This window comes from Phascolarctos cinereus, unplaced genomic scaffold, assembly GCF_003287225.1.
Source record: "Phascolarctos cinereus isolate Bilbo 61053 unplaced genomic scaffold, phaCin_HiC Scaffold_2;HRSCAF=192, whole genome shotgun sequence".
In the NCBI taxonomy this organism is placed as follows: Eukaryota; Metazoa; Chordata; class Mammalia; order Diprotodontia; family Phascolarctidae; genus Phascolarctos; species Phascolarctos cinereus.
In genome coordinates this window covers 34,596,573-34,617,708 of record NW_027555625.1, presented here as the reverse complement: position 1 = coordinate 34,617,708, position 21,136 = coordinate 34,596,573, and the positions used below count along the sequence as shown (strand labels likewise).

The 21,136-nt window shown below is 47.7% G+C and overlaps 1 protein-coding gene, 1 long non-coding RNA gene and 2 pseudogenes across 3 annotated transcripts in view; all 4 read left to right on the top strand.

Moving 5' to 3' along the window:
• Positions 1 to 4,911, top strand: part of POLR1A (RNA polymerase I subunit A) — an 87,844-nt gene extending 82,933 nt beyond the window's left edge. Inside the window, exons 33-34 of the mRNA XM_020969477.2 lie at positions 2,249 to 2,413; positions 4,393 to 4,911. Coding sequence (XP_020825136.1) covers positions 2,249 to 2,413; positions 4,393 to 4,493 — 266 coding nt within the window. The 3' untranslated portion in view covers positions 4,494 to 4,911. The remainder of the gene's footprint in view (positions 1 to 2,248; positions 2,414 to 4,392) is intronic.
• Positions 4,912 to 8,452: 3,541 nt separating this feature from the next.
• LOC110196341 (dihydroxyacetone phosphate acyltransferase pseudogene) lies at positions 8,453 to 12,459 on the top strand (annotated as a pseudogene).
• On the top strand, positions 11,178 to 13,795 carry LOC110196340 (dihydroxyacetone phosphate acyltransferase-like; annotated as a pseudogene).
• A 1,866-nt stretch (positions 13,796 to 15,661) lies between these two features.
• LOC110196364 (uncharacterized) overlaps positions 15,662 to 21,136 on the top strand; it is a 37,053-nt gene continuing 31,578 nt past the window's right edge. For both annotated transcript variants that reach the window (XR_002321168.2, XR_013484435.1), the window contains exons 1-2: positions 15,662 to 15,882; positions 16,620 to 16,915. This is a non-coding gene — a long non-coding RNA (uncharacterized LOC110196364). The remainder of the gene's footprint in view (positions 15,883 to 16,619; positions 16,916 to 21,136) is intronic.

The window sequence follows — 21,136 nt, the reverse complement described above, 5'->3', positions numbered from 1 at the left end:
GACTTCCTTTTCCATTTGGCCAATTTTTTTTTTAGGGCATTTTTCTCCTCATTGGCTTTTTGGACCTCTTTTGCCATTTGGGTTAGGCTATTTTTTAAGGTGTTATTTTCTTCAGTATTTTTTTGGGTCTCCTTTAGCAAGCTGTTGACTTGTTTTTCATGATTTTCTTGCATCACTCTCATTTCTCTTCCCAGTTTTTCCTCTACTTCCCTTACTTGCTTCTCAAAATCCCTTTTGAGCTCTTCCAAGGCCTGGGACTGATTCATATTTTTCTTGGAGGCTTTGGATGTAGGAGCTTTGACTTTGTTGTCTTCTTCTGGTTGTATATTTTGATCTTCTTTTTCACCAAAGTAAGATAATACAATCTGACTCTTTTTGCACTGCTTGCTCATGATCCCAGCCAATTACTTGAGTTTTAAACTCTTTGTTAAGGTAAGAGTCTGCCTCCAATGTGGAGAATGTACTGTCCCAAGCTTTGGGGGTTTGTACAGCTGTTTTCAGAGATACTTGTAGGGACCTGTAAATTTTCAGTTCTTCCAAGGTGGTATGATAAGGGGCGAGGTGTTTACTCCTTTCCTGGCCTGTGACCACAAGTACTCCTTTCTTGTGAGGAACTGTGACTGTGAGGAAAGGTTCCTCTCCACAGCCACTACAATTTCCACCAAGCCAGCGCTCCTCCTCACCCCAGGACCGCTGCCCAGAACTGTGACCCAGATCCACACACAGGCAAAGCAAGAGATTCCTGCCTCAGCACTGGCAAAGAGATCCCTACAATCTCTCTCTGATCAACCACTGGATTCCCCCTCAGTCTGTGGGCTGGAAGCTTGGAAAAGCAGCTGCCTCGCCCAGGGCCAGGCTCTTGGGGAATGGAGCTGAGACCCCGCCTTCTTCTCTGACCACCAACAGAAACAGATTTTTCCCACTGACCTTCTAAGTTGTCTTTGGCATTCGTGGATTGAGGAGTCTGGAAACCTCCACAGCTGCCCGCGATTCAGTCCTCTGAGGCCTGCTCCAGGTTCGCTGAGGCCTGCGTACCCACGCTGTGCTGCACTGTGCCCCCAGCCCTGCACGATACACCTTTCTGATCAATCATCCAGGTTGTCTTGGGCTGGATATTTGTTTCACTCTGTCTTTTTGTGGGTTCTGCTGCTTCAGAATTTGTTTAGAGCCATTTTTTATGAGTATTTGGAGGGGTTTGGGGGAGAGCTCAAGCAAGTCACTGCTTTCACTCCTCCCTCTTGGCTCCGCCCCCCTATGCTGTATTTTCTATCACCATTTTCACCATCCTCTTTGAATCAGGAGAGATTCGATTTGCTCTGCTTGGCCCCGGTGAGCAGAAGGAATGAGGGAGATGTCGCATGCATGTCCATTGAGTCTCTTTGTAAGGGCCCTGGAGCTGTCCCGCTCGGGGTCAGGCTGCTTCCTCAGTAGAGACATGGAGGTCAAGGCTGGGGGGCTGTCCCCAGGAGTCTTGTTTGGGTCCCTTATGGCTCTGAGGGTCAGAGGCTCTGGACCCGCCTTTTCTCTGGCGCCAAGCAACAAGGACAGAGGTCTGGGATGTCACTATTTGTCCCGCCTCCCTTGGTGACTGAGATTGGCACAGAACCTGCTGTTCTCTTGTCCAGCTGTTGTGTGGGCCCCACCAGGACCAGGTGACCAAGGGTACCATGAGAGGTGAAAGTGGTGCCTCTAGTCCTGCCATTCTCCCGAACTGCGGCTTCTCTGTGCCTATGGCTCCATTTGTAGCTGAAGTGTTCCAGAGATAGGATTTCTTTATTTAGTCCAACAAAAATGACTGTGCCAAATGAAGCCATCCCCGCCCTTGAGGAGTGCCGTTCTCCTACCAGGATACAGTGCGGGTGTAGACAGCAACAGCTTACTTTGAGGAGAGAGAGGGTGTTACCAAGGCAGGGAATCGGGGCTTGCTTCAGAAGATACAGAGGTTGAGATGTAGAACTGAGCAGGGAGATGAAATGTGTGAGAGCAGGCTGGGAAGGTCGATGGCACAGGCCATTAAACAGCATCCTGGAGACTTCCTGTTTCACCCGAGAGCCAACACCAGAGTGGCTGTGAACCTGAGAGTGGCCAGCACATCTCACCTAGTGCGGCTGCAGGCCTTGATGGCACTGTAGGGGAGAGGGACCAGAGAATTAGTTAAAGAAGCGTGGGTGTGGTCATCCTGCTTGCCTCTTCCTCCCTCCCTCCAGTCTCTGTCATAATCCTTCTGCGTTTTCTTTGTTCCCCACAGGCATTGCCGTGGATCCCCGGCACCTCTCCCTGGTGGCCGACTACATGTGCTTTGAGGGCGTTTACAAACCTCTGAACCGGTTTGGGATTCAGTCCAACTCCTCCCCTCTGCAGCAGATGACATTTGAGACCAGCTTCAAGTTCCTGAAGGAGGCGACCATGATGGGTCAGTGGCTGGGCGGGGCTCTGGGTTCACTGGCTTCCCCAGCCCTTTGTGTGGGGACCACTCCTGACCTGCGGGCTCCTAACTGTCTCCTGGGCTACACTCCAGTTGTGTCATGAATGAAATGAGTTAGGTTTTGCTTTGGGCAGGCAGGGTGGGAAGGAAGCAGAAATGGGATTATCTGAGGAAAATCTGGCAACATTCATCTTTATGAAACGTAGAGAAACAAAGCAATCCCAGCTCACCTGAGTGAGCAGCTGTGGTGCTTGAGAGACCGGCCCAGTGAGAGCCTGGGGCCTTGGCCAGAATTCTGTGCTCAGGTACTGTGGCCAAGAGGGTGCTTCAGGGAGCCCCTCTCTGGATGTCAGCCCTGTCTGTCCACACCTTCCCTCAAGCTGCTGATGCACAGCCCTTACCATCTGCTGGACAGCACAGAGGGGACAGAGGGAGATGAGTGCCCGCCGTCATCCACCCACTTCTCGGCTCCGTTGGTCAGGCACGAGCCTTTTGTAACTGCTTCCTCTGACCCAGGCGCCATGCCAAGTGCTGGGAGCACAGACAACATGTTTTCTGCCCTCAGTGAGCTCATGGTCGAATGAGGGACAAGCTAGATCCAGGGGAGATGGAAAGTGCTTGCTTGGGGGGGACCAGGCAAGGCTTCCTTTAGAAGGTGGTGTCTGAGCTCAGACTCAAGGGAAGGAGCAAGTGTCCTAGAGCCGTGTGCTAAATTGTGGGGTGCACAGAGGGGCCGACAGGGGAAGGAGACCACCAAGCCAGCTCTCTGTTCTGGGCCCCAGGAGACAGGGTAGTGCATGAGGCCCATCCCTACCCTCGTGTCTGGAGGGCGCAGACAGCCGGAGCCTTCTTCAGATGCATTAACAAACTCGAGGGTCCCTTTAGAACACTCACCAATTATAAGTGAGCTCGAGGGTGCGCACACAGGGAGGCTGGTCAGAGTTGGTGAGGGACATGACTGTGCTGGTGACTGTATCAAGGGGGATAAAGGGCACCAGCTGCCCAGTAGCTCCGGCCAGCCTCCTACCCACCAGCAGCATGCCGCAGGCAGCCCAGACACCTCTGGAAAATGGAGCTCTAAGGATAGAGCACCGGGCCTGGGGTCAGGAAGAGCTGAGTTCAAGTCTGTTCTCAGATATATCCTAGCTGTGTGACCCTGGGCAAGTCATTTAACCTTTCTGTCTCAGTTTTCTCATCTTTAATATTGAGGTAAAAGTCGCACCCCTCTCCCAGCATTGGTGGGAAGGTCAGAAAAGATGATGTATCTCAGATCTTCACTCTCTAGCAGTGTGAGCCTGTAGTCCCGGAGCAGACCAGGGACAAATCCTTTAGAGTCTCCCAGCCTCAGTTTCCCCATCTTGATATGTAAGCTACTTTGCCAGTTGAAGACCTCTGTGAAACGTCAACAGCAGCTACTGTTGTTAGGTCCAGTTGTGCCTGCTACTTCTTGACCATCACCACAGCCCAGGGAAAATGCCCTCTCATGTGTCTTAAGAGAAAATGATGGCATCAAGCCCTTGATGGGTGGACCTGGCAGAGGGCAAGGGAACATCTCAAGGCTAATAGCCGAGCATCCTAAAAGTCCCAGTGGACTCTTGCCCATGGGGTCTTCCGTGGGAGGGTGTCTCACCTACACAGTATCCCTCGAGATTGGAGGCAGTGTCATCTCCTGGGGCCGTGATTCCCTCGGCCAGGCCTCCTCCTGACATGTAGGCCGGTGTCCAGCCGGGCCTCGCTCTCCATCCCCTGCCTGCTTGAGAGCCTCTCCCTAGTGTCCAGGAGAACTAGCCTGCTCCATCGCTGCCCAGAGTAGATGGAAGTTTCAAAAGGGCGCTGAGAGATCCTGGTCTTTGTTTGGGTTGGGGGCTAGGGAGGGACCCTAGTGGAACCATGACTTAGATTGCATCTGCCTTGCAGGGCCTGTCCTCAGGCAGGAAAAACCGGTGACTCTCTTATGTCTGTACCAGGTGCCCATGATGAGCTGAGATCCCCGTCAGCCTGCCTGGTGGTCGGGAAGGTTGTCAAGGGAGGAACGGGCCTGTTTGACCTCAAACAGCCACTGAGATAGCCATGACTCTCTCCTCTTTGCCCTCTGGCTGGTGTGCACAGATGGCCTGGGAAGGTGGAGTCTTGAGCGGACACAGGACCTACCTCACCTCACAGGAAGGACATCTGGACACTTTGGAAAGTCCAGTGCACGGTGCTACAATCGTGACCTTCCTGCCGTCCTGACGGCTTCCCATGAAGAGATTCTCTGCACCTATTTGCTGTGTTACTGTGGAGCAAACCTTGACCTGTCTTTGCTCTCTTGACTTCATCCAGAAAGTGAGCATCAGGTCATTCAGTCAACAAGAATCCACTAGACACCAGCTGTGGATCAGCGAGGCACGGTGCTAGGCCCTGGGGAGTCAAAGACCTTGCATTCTGTGGGGCAGACACCATCACCATATGTAAGGATGTTCAGAATAAACAGAAAGTGAATAGCTTCCAGGTGCTTTAGTATAAGGTGCTTGGGGAGGGAGGGCAGGGAGCAGGAAAGGCTTCATGTAGGAGCTGTGTCTCTGAGGACCTTTCCTGTCCCATGAGCTTGTGGGTGAGAAGTGTTGGGAAAAGTGCGTCCCGTTGCTCAGAGATGACACTTTTATCTTTCTTCAAGTGATTTGATTTCCAAATCCACAAATAGCAGCTGATGCTGTGCCCAGGAAGGGAGGAGGGGAGACCATGCGTGTCAGAGGACACTATGGTCCATGGGCCCGTGTTTGCCTGGGCTCTGAGTCAGCAGGGATGGAATCTGCCTGCCATGAAATGACCTTGACAGCGGTTATTCTAGGAGGCATTGGGAGCAGATGAAACCACAGACTTCAGAAAACCCTGACCCTCAAGTGACTCAGCTTCCTGCCCTCCGTCTGTCGCCGCAGCCTCAGCCTGGCGCCGACGACCCGGCTGGGCTGCTGGGGAGGAGCCTCGGTGGGGAGGCCAGCCTCAGGCCGAGGCAGAGACCCGCTGTGCAAGTGGAAGGGCTCGGTCTGTGTGCCGTGACCTCTAGTGCCTCAGGGTGCTTTCCACATTGCACACTTTGGTTTTCCGCTAGAGGACCTTTGTACTGGGTCCCGCTCAGGGTTTCCGGGTTGCGCTGCCGGAAGGCTCGTTGTCACCTGTGTGACCCTGACAGCCATCTAGCCAGATGTGTGGTCCCTCTTCTCCCACACCCTGCTCCTGACAAGTTCAGCCGCAGCTCAACCACCTGGCTGGAGCATTTGAATGAGGGGACTGTGTGGATTTCCCAGGTTCCAGTCACTGCTTCAGACAACAAAACACATCCCCCATCCTGACTTGGCTCTGGCCCTTGGTGTGATAACTAGGGGTGTGCATTAGGACTCCTAAGACTAGATGGGCAGGGAACCTGTGGCCTTCAGGGTCCTTAAGTGCAGCCTTCTGACTGAATCATTGTTTTGTAAAATTTGGATTCAGTCAAAAGGCTGCACTTAAGGGCCTGGAAGACCGCAGGCTCCCCATCCCTGGACTACAGACTCACTCTTCTGGTCTCATGTTATTCCATCCAGGGCCAAGTAATAAATGACCCCAAGAAACCTCATGGGGGGGTGGGGGTTTTCCTCCTTGTCTGGCGGTTCCTGTATTTGGGAGGTGAAGACTCCAGGGCTGGGATTTCCCGTCTGGGTCATTCCCAAACCCTAGCATGACGGAGGGGAGAAGTCAACCCCTTGTGTGTCCTACAGGTCCTTGTCACCAGAATGAAAACTTAATAGGAATAAGCTAATCGGAACCAGGTTTGCCTTGTGCTAAAGCAGGGCTTCTGGTCTTCAAGTATTTTGAGTCCTGGACCCCTCGGGCAGTCTGGGGAAGCCTGTGGGCCCCCTCTAAGAATAATGCTTTTGAAAGCATCAAATAAAAAACAATTATAAAGGAAACGTAATTTCTAATGGACAGTTCTCAAAATCTTTTTCAAAAAGTAGTTCAGAGACCCCCAGTTAGGAGGTGCCAAGCTGAAGTGACGACTGTGGTGAGAAGTGAGGCCAATGCCCCAAACTTCCCTCCTCGTGGGCCTGGATGGCTGCCTCGTCTGCAGCCTCTCATCCCCCGGTCTAAGGGAGAACAGCATGGTCATATGCAGGGTAAATGAGATTTAATTAACAGGGAAGGCGCTAGAATTAAGAGGGGTCGGGGAAGGCTTCCTGTAGGAGGTGAGATCTTAGTTGGGACTCAAAGGAAGCCAGGAAGGTCAGTAGTCAGAGGGGAGGAGGGAGAGTGTCCCCGGTATCAGGGTCAACCAGAGAGAATGCCCAGAGCTCAGAGGTGGAGGGGCTGGCTTGTGTCTTGTTCAACTTGGTGCCAGCAGATCAGCACACTGGGGGGTTAGGTGTGTCTGGAGTGGTAGGAGGGGTCTAGGTTGTGAAGAGGAAGTAGAGGCAACAGGTGTAGACGGTTTCTCCTAGGAGTTTATGAAATGGAGGAGGGAGAAAGGACCTGAGGGTAAGGTATGATCAAATGAAGGATTTGGTTTTTTTAAAGAATTAGGGAGAACTGGAAAAGTTTGCAGGCATCAAGGAGTGAGGCAGTAGATAAGAGATTGAAGATTAAAACTAGGGCAGATTTGTAGATAACAACTTCCTGGGCATTTTACTGAAACAGGTGTGAGTGTGGGTGTGGGGGAGCCCTCTCCAAGAAAGGGGGAGGAGAGTGCGAGCATCAGGTGCCTACTATAAACCAAGCACTCTACGAAGTGCGTTACACGTACTTCATTTGATCCTCGCAGCAATGCTGGGAGGTAGGTTACTATTATTACTATATTCTTATCACCATATGATATATTATCCCCTATTGTTGCCATTAGTGTCTCTATTTTACAGTTGGGGAAACTGAGGCAAACAAATTAAGTGGCTTGCTCAGGGTCATACAGCTACTGAGTGTGTGAGACCAGATTTGAACTCGGGGCTTCCTGACTCCAGGCCTAGTACTCCAACCACTGTGCCACCTGGCTACCTGAGAAAGAGGTTTTGGATTTGTCTGCTGTGTATCCTAAGGCTTTGACCTGTGTGCTGGACACTGTGTTAAGAGCCGGGGATACAAGACAGTCTCTGCCCTCAAGGAATTATACTTGGGGAATGAATGAGAAAGCATTTATTACTATATGACAGGCAATAAACACATACACACACATACGGGGGAAAGGAGGTGGGGAGAGGAGGAGGCGAAGCGTTTATAGGTGTCCTGGAAAGGGCGTTGAGGCTGGGTTCAGAGCCCCGAGTCTAGGACAGAGTCCAAGGTTCTAGGGAAGAGAGGCAGCATGGATTGAGTCCAGTGCATGCAAGAAGGTCCCAAACATACTGCCTTTGAAAAGCAATTCTAAGGCAGCTAGATGGTGCAGTGGATAGAGCCAGGTGTGGAGTCAGGAAGACCTGAGTTCAAATTTGAACTCAGGTACTTCCTAGCTGTGTGACCCTGGGCAAGTCACTTAACCTCTCTCTGCCTCAGTTTCCTCAACTGTAAAATGGAGATACTAATGGCAATAAAAAATAGGGGATAATAATATAACAATAATAATAACTTACCTCCCAGGGTGGTTGTGAGGATCAAGTGAGATGTTATTTGTAAATTACTACAAACATTAATACCTGTAACATTTTACAAACCTTGAAGTCCCTCATAAACGATAGTTGTTATTTCTCTGTTCTCAGCACACGACTAAGTGCTGATGAATACACAGCATTCCCATCCCCCCCAAAAAAATCCCTGTCCTCACGGAGTTTACATTCAAATGGGGGAGGCAACGATGTACAAACTGCACGTAGAAGCTCTAGACAGTGTGAATGACAGCTGATATTGGAGGGGAAGACCCTGGCTGTGAGTGTGTCTCAGGACCCCCTCACTGCCTCGCCCTTTTGGTGGATGGACTGTTTGCTGACTGCAGGGCTTTTAGGGGTGGAAGGAATTTAGGAGAGTGGGGATTTAAGAAGTCTGGGGGGGTGGGGGGTGGGAGGCAGCAGCATCCGTCTCCTGGAATGATTACTGGGTTGGGGTCTTTCTAGTCCAAAAGTGATTCTCCTTCCAGAGCAAAAAGAAACAAAAGTCAGAATGGAACCACTTCCCCCACCCTTGCCCCAGCAGTGCCCTTATCTTTGTCTCATCCTCTGCTTTAAAACAGAAAAATCCCAGGTTGTTGTCCTTAGTCTTCCTTGCCAGCCTCATCTCATTCTGAAGCTTTATCACTCCAGACACTCCGGATGGTTTTTGTTTGTTTTTTATATTATCTCTGTTGACATCTTTTGTTTTCACATCACCTTTATTTCTGAACATATCCTTCCCCACATTCTCCACTCCATGAGCCGTCCCTTGTGGCCAAGATTTTAAAGAGAAATAAAGGCGGCAGAATCAGTTGACAAATTGATCCTATCTGACAATATACGGGATATTTCGCCTCTGCAAGGTTTGGAATTAGATGTATTTCCTCAGCTCTTCTCTGGTTTCAGGCTTGGTCCTGACCCTTTTTTTTTTTTGAGGATTCTGTCACACTCATGTGTTTGTCCCTCTTTACTTTCGATTGCTTCCATATTTTGTAAGATCTGAATTGGCAGGGAACTTCTTTGTGGATCATAAAGTTCTCTTATTTCATCAGAATCATTTCCTTGTGTGTCCTCAGAACTTCATTCTGGAGAGTTGCCCATCTCTCCTCAGCTGACTTCCCCAGGAGAATTTTCATTCATGGGATTCTGCCTGTCCTTTCTTCTGAACCCTTTGAAATCTAATTGACAAGGGGGGGGGCAGAGGAGGTATCCCTCAAACCGTGTCAGACCTTGCCCAGATTTCCTCTCCTCTCTCAAACTCTAGGATGGAGTGGTCACTTCCTCTCAAGGTTCCCATCATTTCCACCTCAGTAGTCTGTATCTGGACCCAGATGGCTCTAGAGGAAAAAGTGAGGCTGGTGACCTTGCACAGCCCTCCCATCCCTCCCACTTAAATCCAATTCACTTGCAAGTCATGGCATCGCTTTCCTGATGTCATGACCCTCTTCAACAATGAAGGTCAAACAACCACCACCACTCAGTAATCAATCAACATTTATTCAGCACCTGTTGGGCACCAGGCACTGTGCTAAGCTCAACCATAGTTTCTCCCTGTTGGTGAGAATCAGGTCTAGAATAGTATAAGGGAGAGAAAAGGGGGATACACAGTCCCTGTCCCCCTTAATGCTAGTATCTTCCTTCTGTTGATTATCTCCACCTTATCCTGTCTATATCTTATTGCTACCGTTATTGTTGCCTCCCCCATCAGACTGGAAGCTCCCTGAAGGCAGGCAGTTTTTTGTCTTTCTTTGTTTCCTAAGCCTTAAGCACAGGGCCTGACACATAGTAAGCACTCCATAAATGCTCACTGACTGACTCACTGAAAGGAGGGATGAGGTGTTATGGAAGGCCTGAGCGTCCTTAGACATGGCTCCAGGCAGCTAACCATGTGGGAGGTAAAGGGTACATTGGGGGCCATGATAGCAGCACCCGAGGCCCCTAGGAGGGTCTGCTGCTGGCCCAGGTCATCGGTGGTCAGCGCCACCCTTCCCGCTTACCTGAGAAGCTCAGGCGTGTCCCGGACAGGGGCCGTGGGATCATGGCGGGGACTCGCTCATCAGTATGCTTCCACCTCTACCTCTACAGCTGCCACCCCCGGACTCTTCTATTCAGAAGACCTTAAAAAATGGGATGAATTTGAAGATTTGTTGAAAGAGAGATGCCATTTCAGGGACCTGAAGCATGCAATGAACGTACTGTTTAAATGTACCCATTAAATGTACTGTTCTCAAATTTGAGGAGGTTCAGAATATCATCAGGCAGATTTCCAGGGAAACGCAAGAGTCTGCTGATATGATCCAAGAGGAAGCTTCTGTGATCCTGGGTGAGATGGCTCACAAATTGTGTCTGGGAGACATCCGATTTTTTTCTTTCAGTTTGAGTGAAGTGTTTTAAGGTACCTACAAGCTGTGTGAAGGAAGATGGTATTCAGAGATTACAACAGGCCGTCCAGGAGCACGCAGTCATTCTGCTGCCTAGTCACGAAAGTTATATTGACTCTTTGATTAAGACTCTTATGTTTTATACACCTGTGATTTACCTGCACCTGTCATTGCGGGAGGAATGGACTTCCTGGGGATGAAATTGGCAGATGAGCTGCTCCAAATGTCATGTGCATACATCTGGTGGAAATAGACTCTGTTGGACTGTGTTCTCTGAATATGTAAAAACCACGTTGTGGAATGGTTATACTCTGGTTGAGTTTTTCCTTGATGGAACAAGAAGCTGTTCTGCCAAAACCTTGACTTCTAAATTTGGTCTTCCCAATATCATCAGGGAACCATTTTTTTTAAGAGAAAAGTTTTTGACACCTACCTTGTTCCAGTGAACATCAGTTATGATAGACCATTAAAAGAAACTCTATATGCACGTGACCTTCTAGGTACTGCAGCCAACAGCTGGCCTACTGAAAGCAAGGAAGGTACTCACTGCAAATTATGGAAGCATTCACATGTACTTTGGAGAACCTTTATTACTTTGATCCATGGCAAATGGGAAAATGAGTTGGGGCCCATATAATGGCATTCTGGTGTGTTCAGCCATCAGTATTTAGCACCCCAGTTCCATTTGACTAATTAACATTGATTAGCTTTTACAGAGGAGTATTTACTTCACAGATACAGCAAGATCCATGGCAAATGGGAAAATGAGTAGGGGTCCATATAATTCCCAGACACATCCCTCAGAAAACATCTGAGGATATGTTGTGTACAAACCAGAATGTCTGCAAATTGAAAATATGGTTCTTAATGCGTGGAATCTTGTATCCACTGTATTTCTTCAGAACTGACCGAGAATGGGCTTTGATGTTTTGGTGGAGAAGACTGTCTGGCTGAAAGGTTTAACACAGGCCTTTGGAAGATTTCTAATTTGCTGATAATGTAGCTGCTGATGAAGTTATGCATTCTTCCCTTCTTCTGCATTCCAACATCATCAGTCTTACCAAGGATCAGGTAGTTCTGAAAGAGGAAAGCGGAGAACCAGGAATTGCTGAAGGACTCATTTTCTAGCAGATCGCTACGCCATGTGTGGCCTACAGGAATCGGTTGCTTACCATTTTTGTCAGTCCTTCTTTTGTGGTGATATCACTGCAGGTGACAGGAAAGAGGACATCTAGAGCTGCTTTGACTTCCTACGTGATGTGTTTTCAGATGAATTCATCTTCTTTCCAGGAAGTGCACTGTAGGACTTTGAAGAAGGCTAAAAATGAAATCATTCAAGCGACTCCACAAGACATTTTAGTTACAGGCAAAGGAAATAATACTGTGATACCATTTTTAGTATTATTCATTAAGCCCTTTGTGGAAGGTTATCAGATAATCTGCAGCATCTCCCAAAAGAAAGTCATATTTCACTGAGAAGCAGTGTTTAACTGGACTCGGAAACTAGACTTACTATCTTCTTGAACCGGGGGCTGTCAGTGTTAAGAGCTGCTTTTTTTTGATATGCACAGAAACGCATTAGCAGCTTTTGTTCCACTGGGCGCAGTATGAAAAAACAAGGCAACTGATGAAGATACTTAGAAGGTGAATGATGAAGCCACCATAAAGTTAGAAGAAATGCTTGGTGCCAAAACACCGTAGGAAAACCAGGGACAGCAAAATTTAACCTGTCCTAGCAGTCGGATGAGGAAGAATGTTGCAGGATGATTGTTTAAAAACAGGGGGGGAAAAAAACAGGAATTCAAAAGAAAATCCCTCTGACTCAGCTTCTTTGGAAGAATCTAATAAAGGAGAAAAAGGTGTTCAACTGAAGTAATGAGTGTGGGCCTTTGAACTCTGATGCTAAAAACCGCATTTGTACCATCTTCCCTGAGTGTTTTTGAATAAAATGGTCTTTTGGATCCATATTTAGAAAAACATATCACAACTATGACTTCACTACCAGCTCTCAGCTTCTTACATACGTTTCTGTAGATGTCTTCATTAATGTGTAACGTAGAGAATAAAATGTTTAAATAGTAAAAGAAAGCTATGGAAAGGGGTTGGTCATCTAAAGAACAAAAGAGTCATTTGACTGACTGCCTGGACAATCAGGGCAATCCAAGGCACTTACATCACCAAGGTCATTCCCTTGCTGCCTTTCCTGCTTTGCTATTCAGGTGATAGACACAGAGGGAAGGGGAGAAGCCTGGAGCACTCCCACATTGGAGGCCAATGGAATGTGGTTCTTTGCCTCTTTTTTATTTTAGGTGAAAGAGGAGATGATAATGGCCTTAGGAATTCAGAGCCTCCAGAGTCTGGGATCTGGAGTCTACGCTGGGATTCGCTGGAGCAGCCCAGCAGTATACGTGCAGATGTATCCATCCATCAGCCATGTTGCATTTGGAAGTGAACATGGCGGGGCAAGTCCTGAAGCTGCTAAGACTGAGTCCGTTCTCCCAGGGACATGGGACAGAATGAAGGGGAAGAGCTCAAACTTCCGTTCTTGCTGTCTCTGTGAAGTAAATACTCCTTTGTAAAAGCTAATTGATGTCAATTAGTCAAATGGAACAGGGGTGCTAATTACAATGGCTGACAGTAGGGGAGAACACACCAGAATGGGGGCTCAAGCTGAGTCACCCAAAATTTCTCAAGAGTACTCCTAAAGCCCTAAGCCAGAAATTCAGTTGGTGGCTCGTTACTGGGCCTAGAGCCAGGCAGACTTGAGTTCAAATCCAGCCTCAGACACTTCATAGCTGTATGACCCCAGGCATACAGTCACTTAACCTCTGTTTGCCTCAGTTTCCTCATCTGTAAAGTGGGGATAATATCAGCACCTGCTTCCCAGAGTTGTTGTGAAGCTAAATTGAGATAATTTTTGTAAAACACTTTGCATAGTGCCTGGCACAATTGTTGGTGCTACGTAAATGTTAGCTATCATTATTATTATTATTTAGGCGGTCTTGGTCTGGGAGAGTGAGTGCTGGGTCATCACGGCAATAGAGTTCTCGTTTGTTTGTTTCTCTACCTTCCCAAGGGTGAAATTACCATTAAGGCAAGTCAAAAGAGTATTAGGTGCTCTGCTGCTGGCAGAGAAGAGAGGTAATAACTTCAGGAGATATCAGGGTAACTGCCATGCCTCTCACTGTGTGTCTCTGTCCTAAACTTGTGACCTGCTTCTTGTTTATACCTTGGTGGTCTGTAGTATAATCAATGATAAAAAGTTGCTTATTTATCCCTCCGTTGCTTTTCATCCAAATAGATTTTTATGTATTATTATATATTTATTGTAAACATTTACAATTTTATTGTTAATTATTATATTTTATTTTTTATTATAAATAAATAAAATCATTTTTTCCTCTGGTTATTGGATTTGCTCCCATGAGTGTACTTTCTTAATATGTAATTCCATTCCAGCTTCCTTTTAGTTGTCTCGTTATGCTTTTGAACTAAGCATACCCATCTCAAACCACAAGTTTTGGGTCTCATCCTACCCAGTCTCAGTGACCTCAGTGAAGTCAAATTTTCCTCCTTGCCCTGGGAGCTCTCATGCCTCTTGCTTGTGGCCTAAGCTTTATGCATTTGTGTGTAGATATTTGAGGCTATGGGTTTTACTACTGACTCCTTTCTTGGACATCGCCCCTGGGACCTGGGATCTATCTCGCCAGCCATTCTTCCTACATTCTAGTTTAAACATAAGCCATTTTCTTCCTCCCCATGCTTTTTAGTTTAAATTAACTTTTAGTTTAATTAAGTTTGCCAGGCACCCAGCAAATACGTTCTTTGTGGTCTTTGCTTAGGCATTTAGTGAATGTTTATTGAGTTGAAATATCTCATACTTGTTTTTCTTAATCCCTTTCCCTCCAATAGAATGTCAGTTCCTCACAGAACAGGGACAATGTCATTTTTTAAATGTCTGCATCCTTCCAGCTCCTGACCTTGGGCTGTGTGTGATTGGTGAGCATTCACCTTATCCCACCCTGCCCTCAGACCTACTTTTCCACTTCCAAGCTGTCCCCATGCCACGTTGCTGTCAGAGTACCCTTCACCACCCATCCCCAACTTTTCAGCTATCCCTCCGACTTCTCTATGCAAAACATTACTCCTTGCCTACCCCAATCACTCTTCTATATGTGCTGTATTCTATTAAAACATATCAAATTAAAATTGTATTAAAATATATTTAAAAACTTCTTGAGGGAAGGCACCATTTTGCTTTTATTTTCCAGGTGCTTAGCACTGTGCCTGGCACCCAGTGAGTGTTTAATAAAATGTGTTTCCATCCATCCATCATCTGTCCATCCATTCATTCATACGTACAATCTTTCTTGCAATCTGACTGTAGCCCACCTTTCCAGGATGATTACACATCCTTCCCCTTCATGTACTCTATGCTCCCGTCAAATTGGCCTGCTGGCTGTTCCTGGCACATAGTAGGTGCTTAATAAATGTTGATGGATTATTCCCCACATGGAACATTCCATCTTCTGTCTGTATGTGCCAATGCCTGGAATGCTCCCCCATCCTCCTTGTCCCCATTTCTTGGACCCCTGAGCTCCTTCCAAGGTTTACCTGGAATGCCACCTCCTTCAAGAATTCTTTCTTTATTCTTCCACTCATGATTGCGTCCAACTCTCTGATGTCATGTGCTATTTGTTTTGCATTTGCTTATGAATGCGTGTGTTGTATTCCCAGTTTCTCCCTTCCTCCCATTAGTCTGTAAGCTCCTTGAGAGCAGGAACTTCGTTTTCTTTTCTCCTTCCTTCCTTCCTTCCTCTTTTCTTCTTTCTTTCTCTCTCTCTTTCTTTTCTTTCTTTCTTTCTTTCTTTCTTTCTTTCTTTCTTTCTTTCTTTCTTTCTTTCTTTCTTTCTTTCTTTCTTTCCTCCCTCCCTCCCTCCCTCCCTCCCTCTCTCTCTCTCTCTCTCTCTCTCTCTCTCTCTCTCTCTCTCTCTCTCTCTCTCTCTCTCTCTCTCTCTCTCTTTCTTTCTTTTCTTTTCTTTTCTTTCCTCATTAACCTGATTAACATCATCCAGGAGAATTTCTTGCATAGGATTATAACGTGACCACCAGGTGGTACCGTTGAGCACCACAGGTTGAGCTGTCGGTCACTGCTGGAGTCTGAGGGCCTATGACAGTATGCCCAGGGAAATCACACCCCAACACGCCCAGCCCTTTCAGGGGGTGGAGGCTCCCTAGCAATTTCACACCCCCTTCCTTGGCCAATCATCAACTCCTCCAAAGCCAGCGTGCCAAATGGCCACCTCCACTTTGCTAGCCCCATGGCTTTTTTAATTGACTCTCTTCTTTGCTAAAGATAGCTGGGCCTCAGACTTATTGGATCATAGATCTAGGACTGGAAGGGAACCACAGAGATCATTTAGGCTAACCCTCTTGTTACAGATGTGAAAACTGAGGCACAGGAAGGATGAGTGACTTATCTAAGGCCACACAGGTACCAGGTGCGGGGGGAGGGACTTGAATTAAGGTCCTCTGGTTTCCTTATCCTAGTCAGCCTGTGTACTATTTCTTTTGTCAGGCTTATCCAATACTGGTTCCCCCCTTTTCCCTAATGTCCCTAGCCTCAAGGTCCAACCCTTTTCATCTGAACCAAATATCTTATACCTAGAATAGGGAATCTTCTCTCCTCTCCTGTCCTCTCCTGTCCTCTCCTCTCCTGTCCTCTCCTGTCCTCTCCTCTCTTCTCCTCTCCTCTTTTTCTCCTCTCCTCTCCTCTCCTCTCTTCCCTCTCCTCTCCTCTTCCTCTCCTCTCCTCTCCTCTCCTCTCCTCTCCTCTCCTCTCCTCTCCTCTCCTCTCCTCTCCTCTCCTCTCCTCTCCTCTCCTCTCCTCTCCTCTCCTCTCTTCCTCTCCTCTCTCTCCTCTCTCTCCTCTCCTCTCCTCTCCTCTCCTCTCCTCTCCTCTCCTCTCCTCTCCTCTCCTCTCCTCTCTTCCTCTCTTCTCCTCTCCTCTCCTGTCCTCTCCTTTCCTCTCTCTCTTCTCTTCCTCTCTTCTCCTCTCCTCTTTCTCTCCTCCTTCCTCCTCCATTTCTGTCTGTCTCTATCTCTGTTTTTCTTTATCTTTTTCTCTGTCCCCTCTCCCCCTTCTGTATACCTAAGCAATAAGTAAAATACAACAAACAGCTTGGGTTTATGTTGACCAACATTTTTATCTCATGTTTTTGGTGCTGGTAGCACAGTGGACAGAGTGCTGGGCCTGGAGTCAGGAAGACCAGAGTTCAAATCCGGCTTCAGACACTTACTACGTATATGACCCCAGGCAAGTCACTTCAACCTCATTTGCCTCAGTTTCCTCAGCTGGAGAAGGAAATGGCAAACCACTCCAGTATCTCTGCCATGAAAACTCCACATGGGGTCATGAAGAGTCAGACACGACTGAAACAACCCAAGGACAACGACAATAAAGACGCCTCCCAACTGCTAGCTGCCCTTCAGAAGGAGCCTGGGAACGGAGGAGACCGGAAGTTACAGTGAGTAATAACACATGCAGACATTGGACTTGTCCCCAGAGAGGTAGAAAGGGACGAGGGAGAGCAGGAAGGGGACAGCAGCTCCCTCCCAGACTCCTCCGAAGGGCTCAGCCACCCTCTCTGCCTGGCACTGCCTCCAAGCCTCCTGCCTCCTGCTTCTTTCACCTACAGACCTCTCAGCCTCTCCGAGGTCAGGGCAAAGGGGTGGAACCAGGGCTCTGGCTCAACCCATTCCGACTCAGCTGCCGGGCACCTGCTGTTTGAGTCACTGTCTGAAGCCCTGAGTCACTCTTCCCTTTGGGTGTGATATGGCCAAAGATGCATTGTAACACAGGTCAGTGACGTAGCCAACATTCAAACCCAGATCCTCCCCCTGCAGGGTGGGCACTTTTTGGACCCTTGTAATTTATTGAGTCCAAGCCTCTTATTTTGTAGATGACTTGACTCAGGCCCAGAGTTAAATTGACATTCCCAAGGTCAAATAGACAATAAATGGCTTTGAACCAGGTCATCTAACTCCATCTATATTATATTCATTATTCTTTCCAATGGATTGTATCACCTCTCCCTCTCTCTCTCTCTTTTTTTTTTTTTTTGTTAGGCAATGGGGTTAAGTGATTTGCCGAGGGTCACACAGCTAGTAAGTGTCAAGTGTCTGAGGCCGGATTTGAACTCAGGTCCTCCTGACTCTAGGCCTAGTGCTTTATCCACTGCGCCACCTAGCTGCCCCTATATCATCTCTCTTAATCCAGGGGCAGGAGTTTCAGGGGATGTGTTCATGTTTTTTTTCTTTTTTACCATCTTCCTAATACAAACCCATCTGACCACCTTCCTTGCTCAAGCTCTCTGCTACCCCATGACTATTTGTGGGGCGGGGGGGGGTGGTCAAAGAGGCAGAGGAGGGCAAAGGAGGAAGGGGTGGTGGGGAGTCCTTCAGTTTGTAGATGGTGCCTCAGCATTTTTCATAGCCCACAATGCTATCTCTGGCCCTAGGCCCAGAATGTGGTGTTTTCCCTGGACCCCAGAAGTCTGACTCACTGGATCCTCCTAGAGGCTCTGGCTCTAACACAGACCCCAGATTCCTCAGGCTGGAAAGGCTTTCCAGAGACCGTCTCATTCAGCCAGCTGCCTCCCAGTATACACCATCCTTTGGGGAAAACATCCCTCCCCCTCCCCTGGTGATTGGGCTCCTCCTTCCCTCTCGGTCCTGATCCCAGCTCTGGGCGTTTCTCAGTCTCTCTCAGTCTCTTGTTTAAGGGCTCTGAAGCCACTGGCCTCAGGAAGTGCCTCCTTATCTTTGGCCTATATATTAACTGCCCAGCCATTTAAACTCCATTCTCTAGCTCTTGGTGAAACAGGAATATTTGGTTACAACTTGACCGAGAAAAACCCTCCTCATGCCTCCTGCAAAATGTACTACCAGTTCAAATTCCCTGCCCAAATTCTGCCCTCGTCCCCTTCTTTCCAGGTTTGATCCCTCTCGACAGGATTGGACTGAGTCACTGACTTCTGAGAGGCTGAGGCAGAACCGTAACTAGCTGGGGTGTTTTGGTTTTTATTTTGTTTGTTTTGTTTTTCTTTTTGCCAAGTGGAATGCCAGGGGCCCTTGGCACGTTTAGAGGGAGCAAAGGAGCCAGGCTGGCCAAGGAGGAGCCATGGGGGAGAGAGTGCCGGCAGGTAGCTTGCTATTGTAACAAATTAATCTTGATTTCAAGGTGTTAAACTCAGCTGTTTCTTGCTGCTGAACCATAGGCGGCACCCTCTAAATGTTGGCCCTGTGGGCAAATGCTGCAGTCACCCTGTCCTGGTACCAGTTCTGGGCCAAGCCCTAATGCTAGAAATTGGGAGAGACAGAAGAGAAATGTATGGTTGGACTTCTTCTTGGGAGCTTGTGATCTTATTAGGGGAGAAAAGACATTAATAATAATGATTATAGTAATGACCATATTTACATGGTGCTATAATATTTGCAAAGCATTTGGCATACATGATCTCATTTGGGTCTCACAACAACCTGGCAGGGAAAGTACTACAGGTATTATTATTCCATTTTGCAACTGAGGAAATTGGGATTGGGAGGGTGAAGCGATTTGCCCCGAGTCATATCATAAGTGACAGGGGCAGGATTGGAACCCAGCTCCTCCTGAATCAATCCTGAATGCAAAAGAGTTAAACAGCAGGTCAAGGCTGTCTCGCACATCCCCAGCTCCAAAACAACCCATTGCCCTCTGTTCCTCCCAAGAAATGAGGAGGAAGAGCAGCCAGGCTTAACAAGGACATCCTTTGAGTTCAGCCTCTAAAGATTCTGTGTTTCCAGCTGATGGAAATGGCCAGATTTCCTTTGATCTCTCCACTCAGAGATCTGCTTCCTTGCCAGCCCAGGCCCAGCTGTTGTGGGGCTTGGATGTGGAGACAGAAGGTTGGGGTTTGAATTCCTTCTCTGACACTCATTTTCCTCTTGTGCCTGAAACATAGGACACTTTAAAAATACTTGTCGGTAGACTGACTGACTTGAAGTGACTGGACCACTGGGCCAGCACTCCAACATCTAGGCTTATAAATGATCCATTTAAATCTTGGAGCGGTCCAGAGTTCTCTATTGAACATCTTACGTCCAGATTATCTCTAGGTCTTCACGGATAGGACTGAAAAGGTCCCTGCATCCCGTGCAAGCCATTGAGGTAACCACACATATCAGGTATAGGACAGTCTTTATTTCACGTCTCAGAAAATACATAAAAACTCATAGTAGTCCACAGAGGGTTGATGCGATTCTCTCCCCTCAACATGCATCTTTCTATTCAGTTCCTCCTTCCCCATGGGGTCTTATAGAGTCCTCCAAAACCATAGCATTGTCCTATCACTGGGACTCCTCTCAGAAGGAAGGCAGATTTTCCTAAAGTGCAGGTCTGACCAGATCGCTCTCCTACTCACTAAACCCCAGTGACTCCCTGTGGATCCATAGGACCCCCTCTCTTTGGCATTTAAAGCTATTCACAACCTAGCCCCTTCCAACCTTATGATACATCACTAGTTTTCCAAACGCTAGGGTCTAGCCAAACTGCCCTTCTTCCTGTTCCTCACAAGTAACACTCATCTCTCTTTCTCCGTTTTTTTTTTTAGCAAGGTAATCAGGGTTAAGTGGCTTGCCCAGGGTCACACAGCTAGTGAGTGTCATGTGTCTGAGGTCGGATTTGAACTCAGTTCCTCCTGAGTCCAGGGCTGGCACTCTATGCACTGCGCCACCTAGCTGCCCCTGTAACACTCCTCTCTTCAGGCAACTACCTGGTGAAGTATGTAGAGCATTGGGCTTGGAGTCAGGAAGACCTGAGTTCAAATTCAGCCTCAGATACTTCCTACGTGTGTGACCCTGGGCAAGTCATTTAACCTCAGTTTCCTCATGGGTAAAATGAGGATAATAGCCCCTACCTCCTAGGGTTGTTGTGAGGATCAAATGAGACAATATTGTAAAGTGCTTAGCGCAATGCCTGGCATGAAGTAGGCACTTCATAAACACGTGTTTCTTCCCTTCTTGTCCCTGTGGGTTTGCACAAGCTGTCCCCTGTACTTTGAACGCACTTCCTCTTCATACCTACCTCTCACAATCCCGTGGTTTCCCTCAAGACCCGGTTCAAGTGGCACCTTTTACAGAAAGCCTTGGTCCCTGAGTTCTGACCTAGTGTCTTCTCCTCCAAATTTACCTTGCATTTATTCATCTTTTAGGTATTTTGTATCTAATTGCTGATGTATATGTAGCTTCCCCAGTAGAACATAAGCTTCTTGAGGCCATGGACTACTTCACCTTTGTTTTTGTACCCCAGCACTTAGCACAGTGCCTGGCACAGAATAGGGGTTATTTTCCAGTTGGTTGATTGTTTGATCCTTGGACCTGGCTAAGTTTGGAAGGGCATCCAGAATCATGCAAAGCCATTAGCTCCATGCACTCTTACCCATTGGGAACTAGTCCTCTAGTCTTTCCTGGTGATAGAAACCGAGTTCTCAGAGCCTTGAGGTTCGGCAGTGCCTTCCTGTGTAAGCATGGTGCTGCTAATCTTGTTTTTCTGTTGGATGTGTGAATAAACTGAAAGGATTCTCTCTGCTTGGGCATCATCCTTTGTTTTCAAAGACCAGTGACACCACTGGTGAGATCTTTACTTGTGCATGAATTGGATTTAAGTGAGACAGATTATGCAGAGTCATCAGCCTCACTCTCTCTTCCTG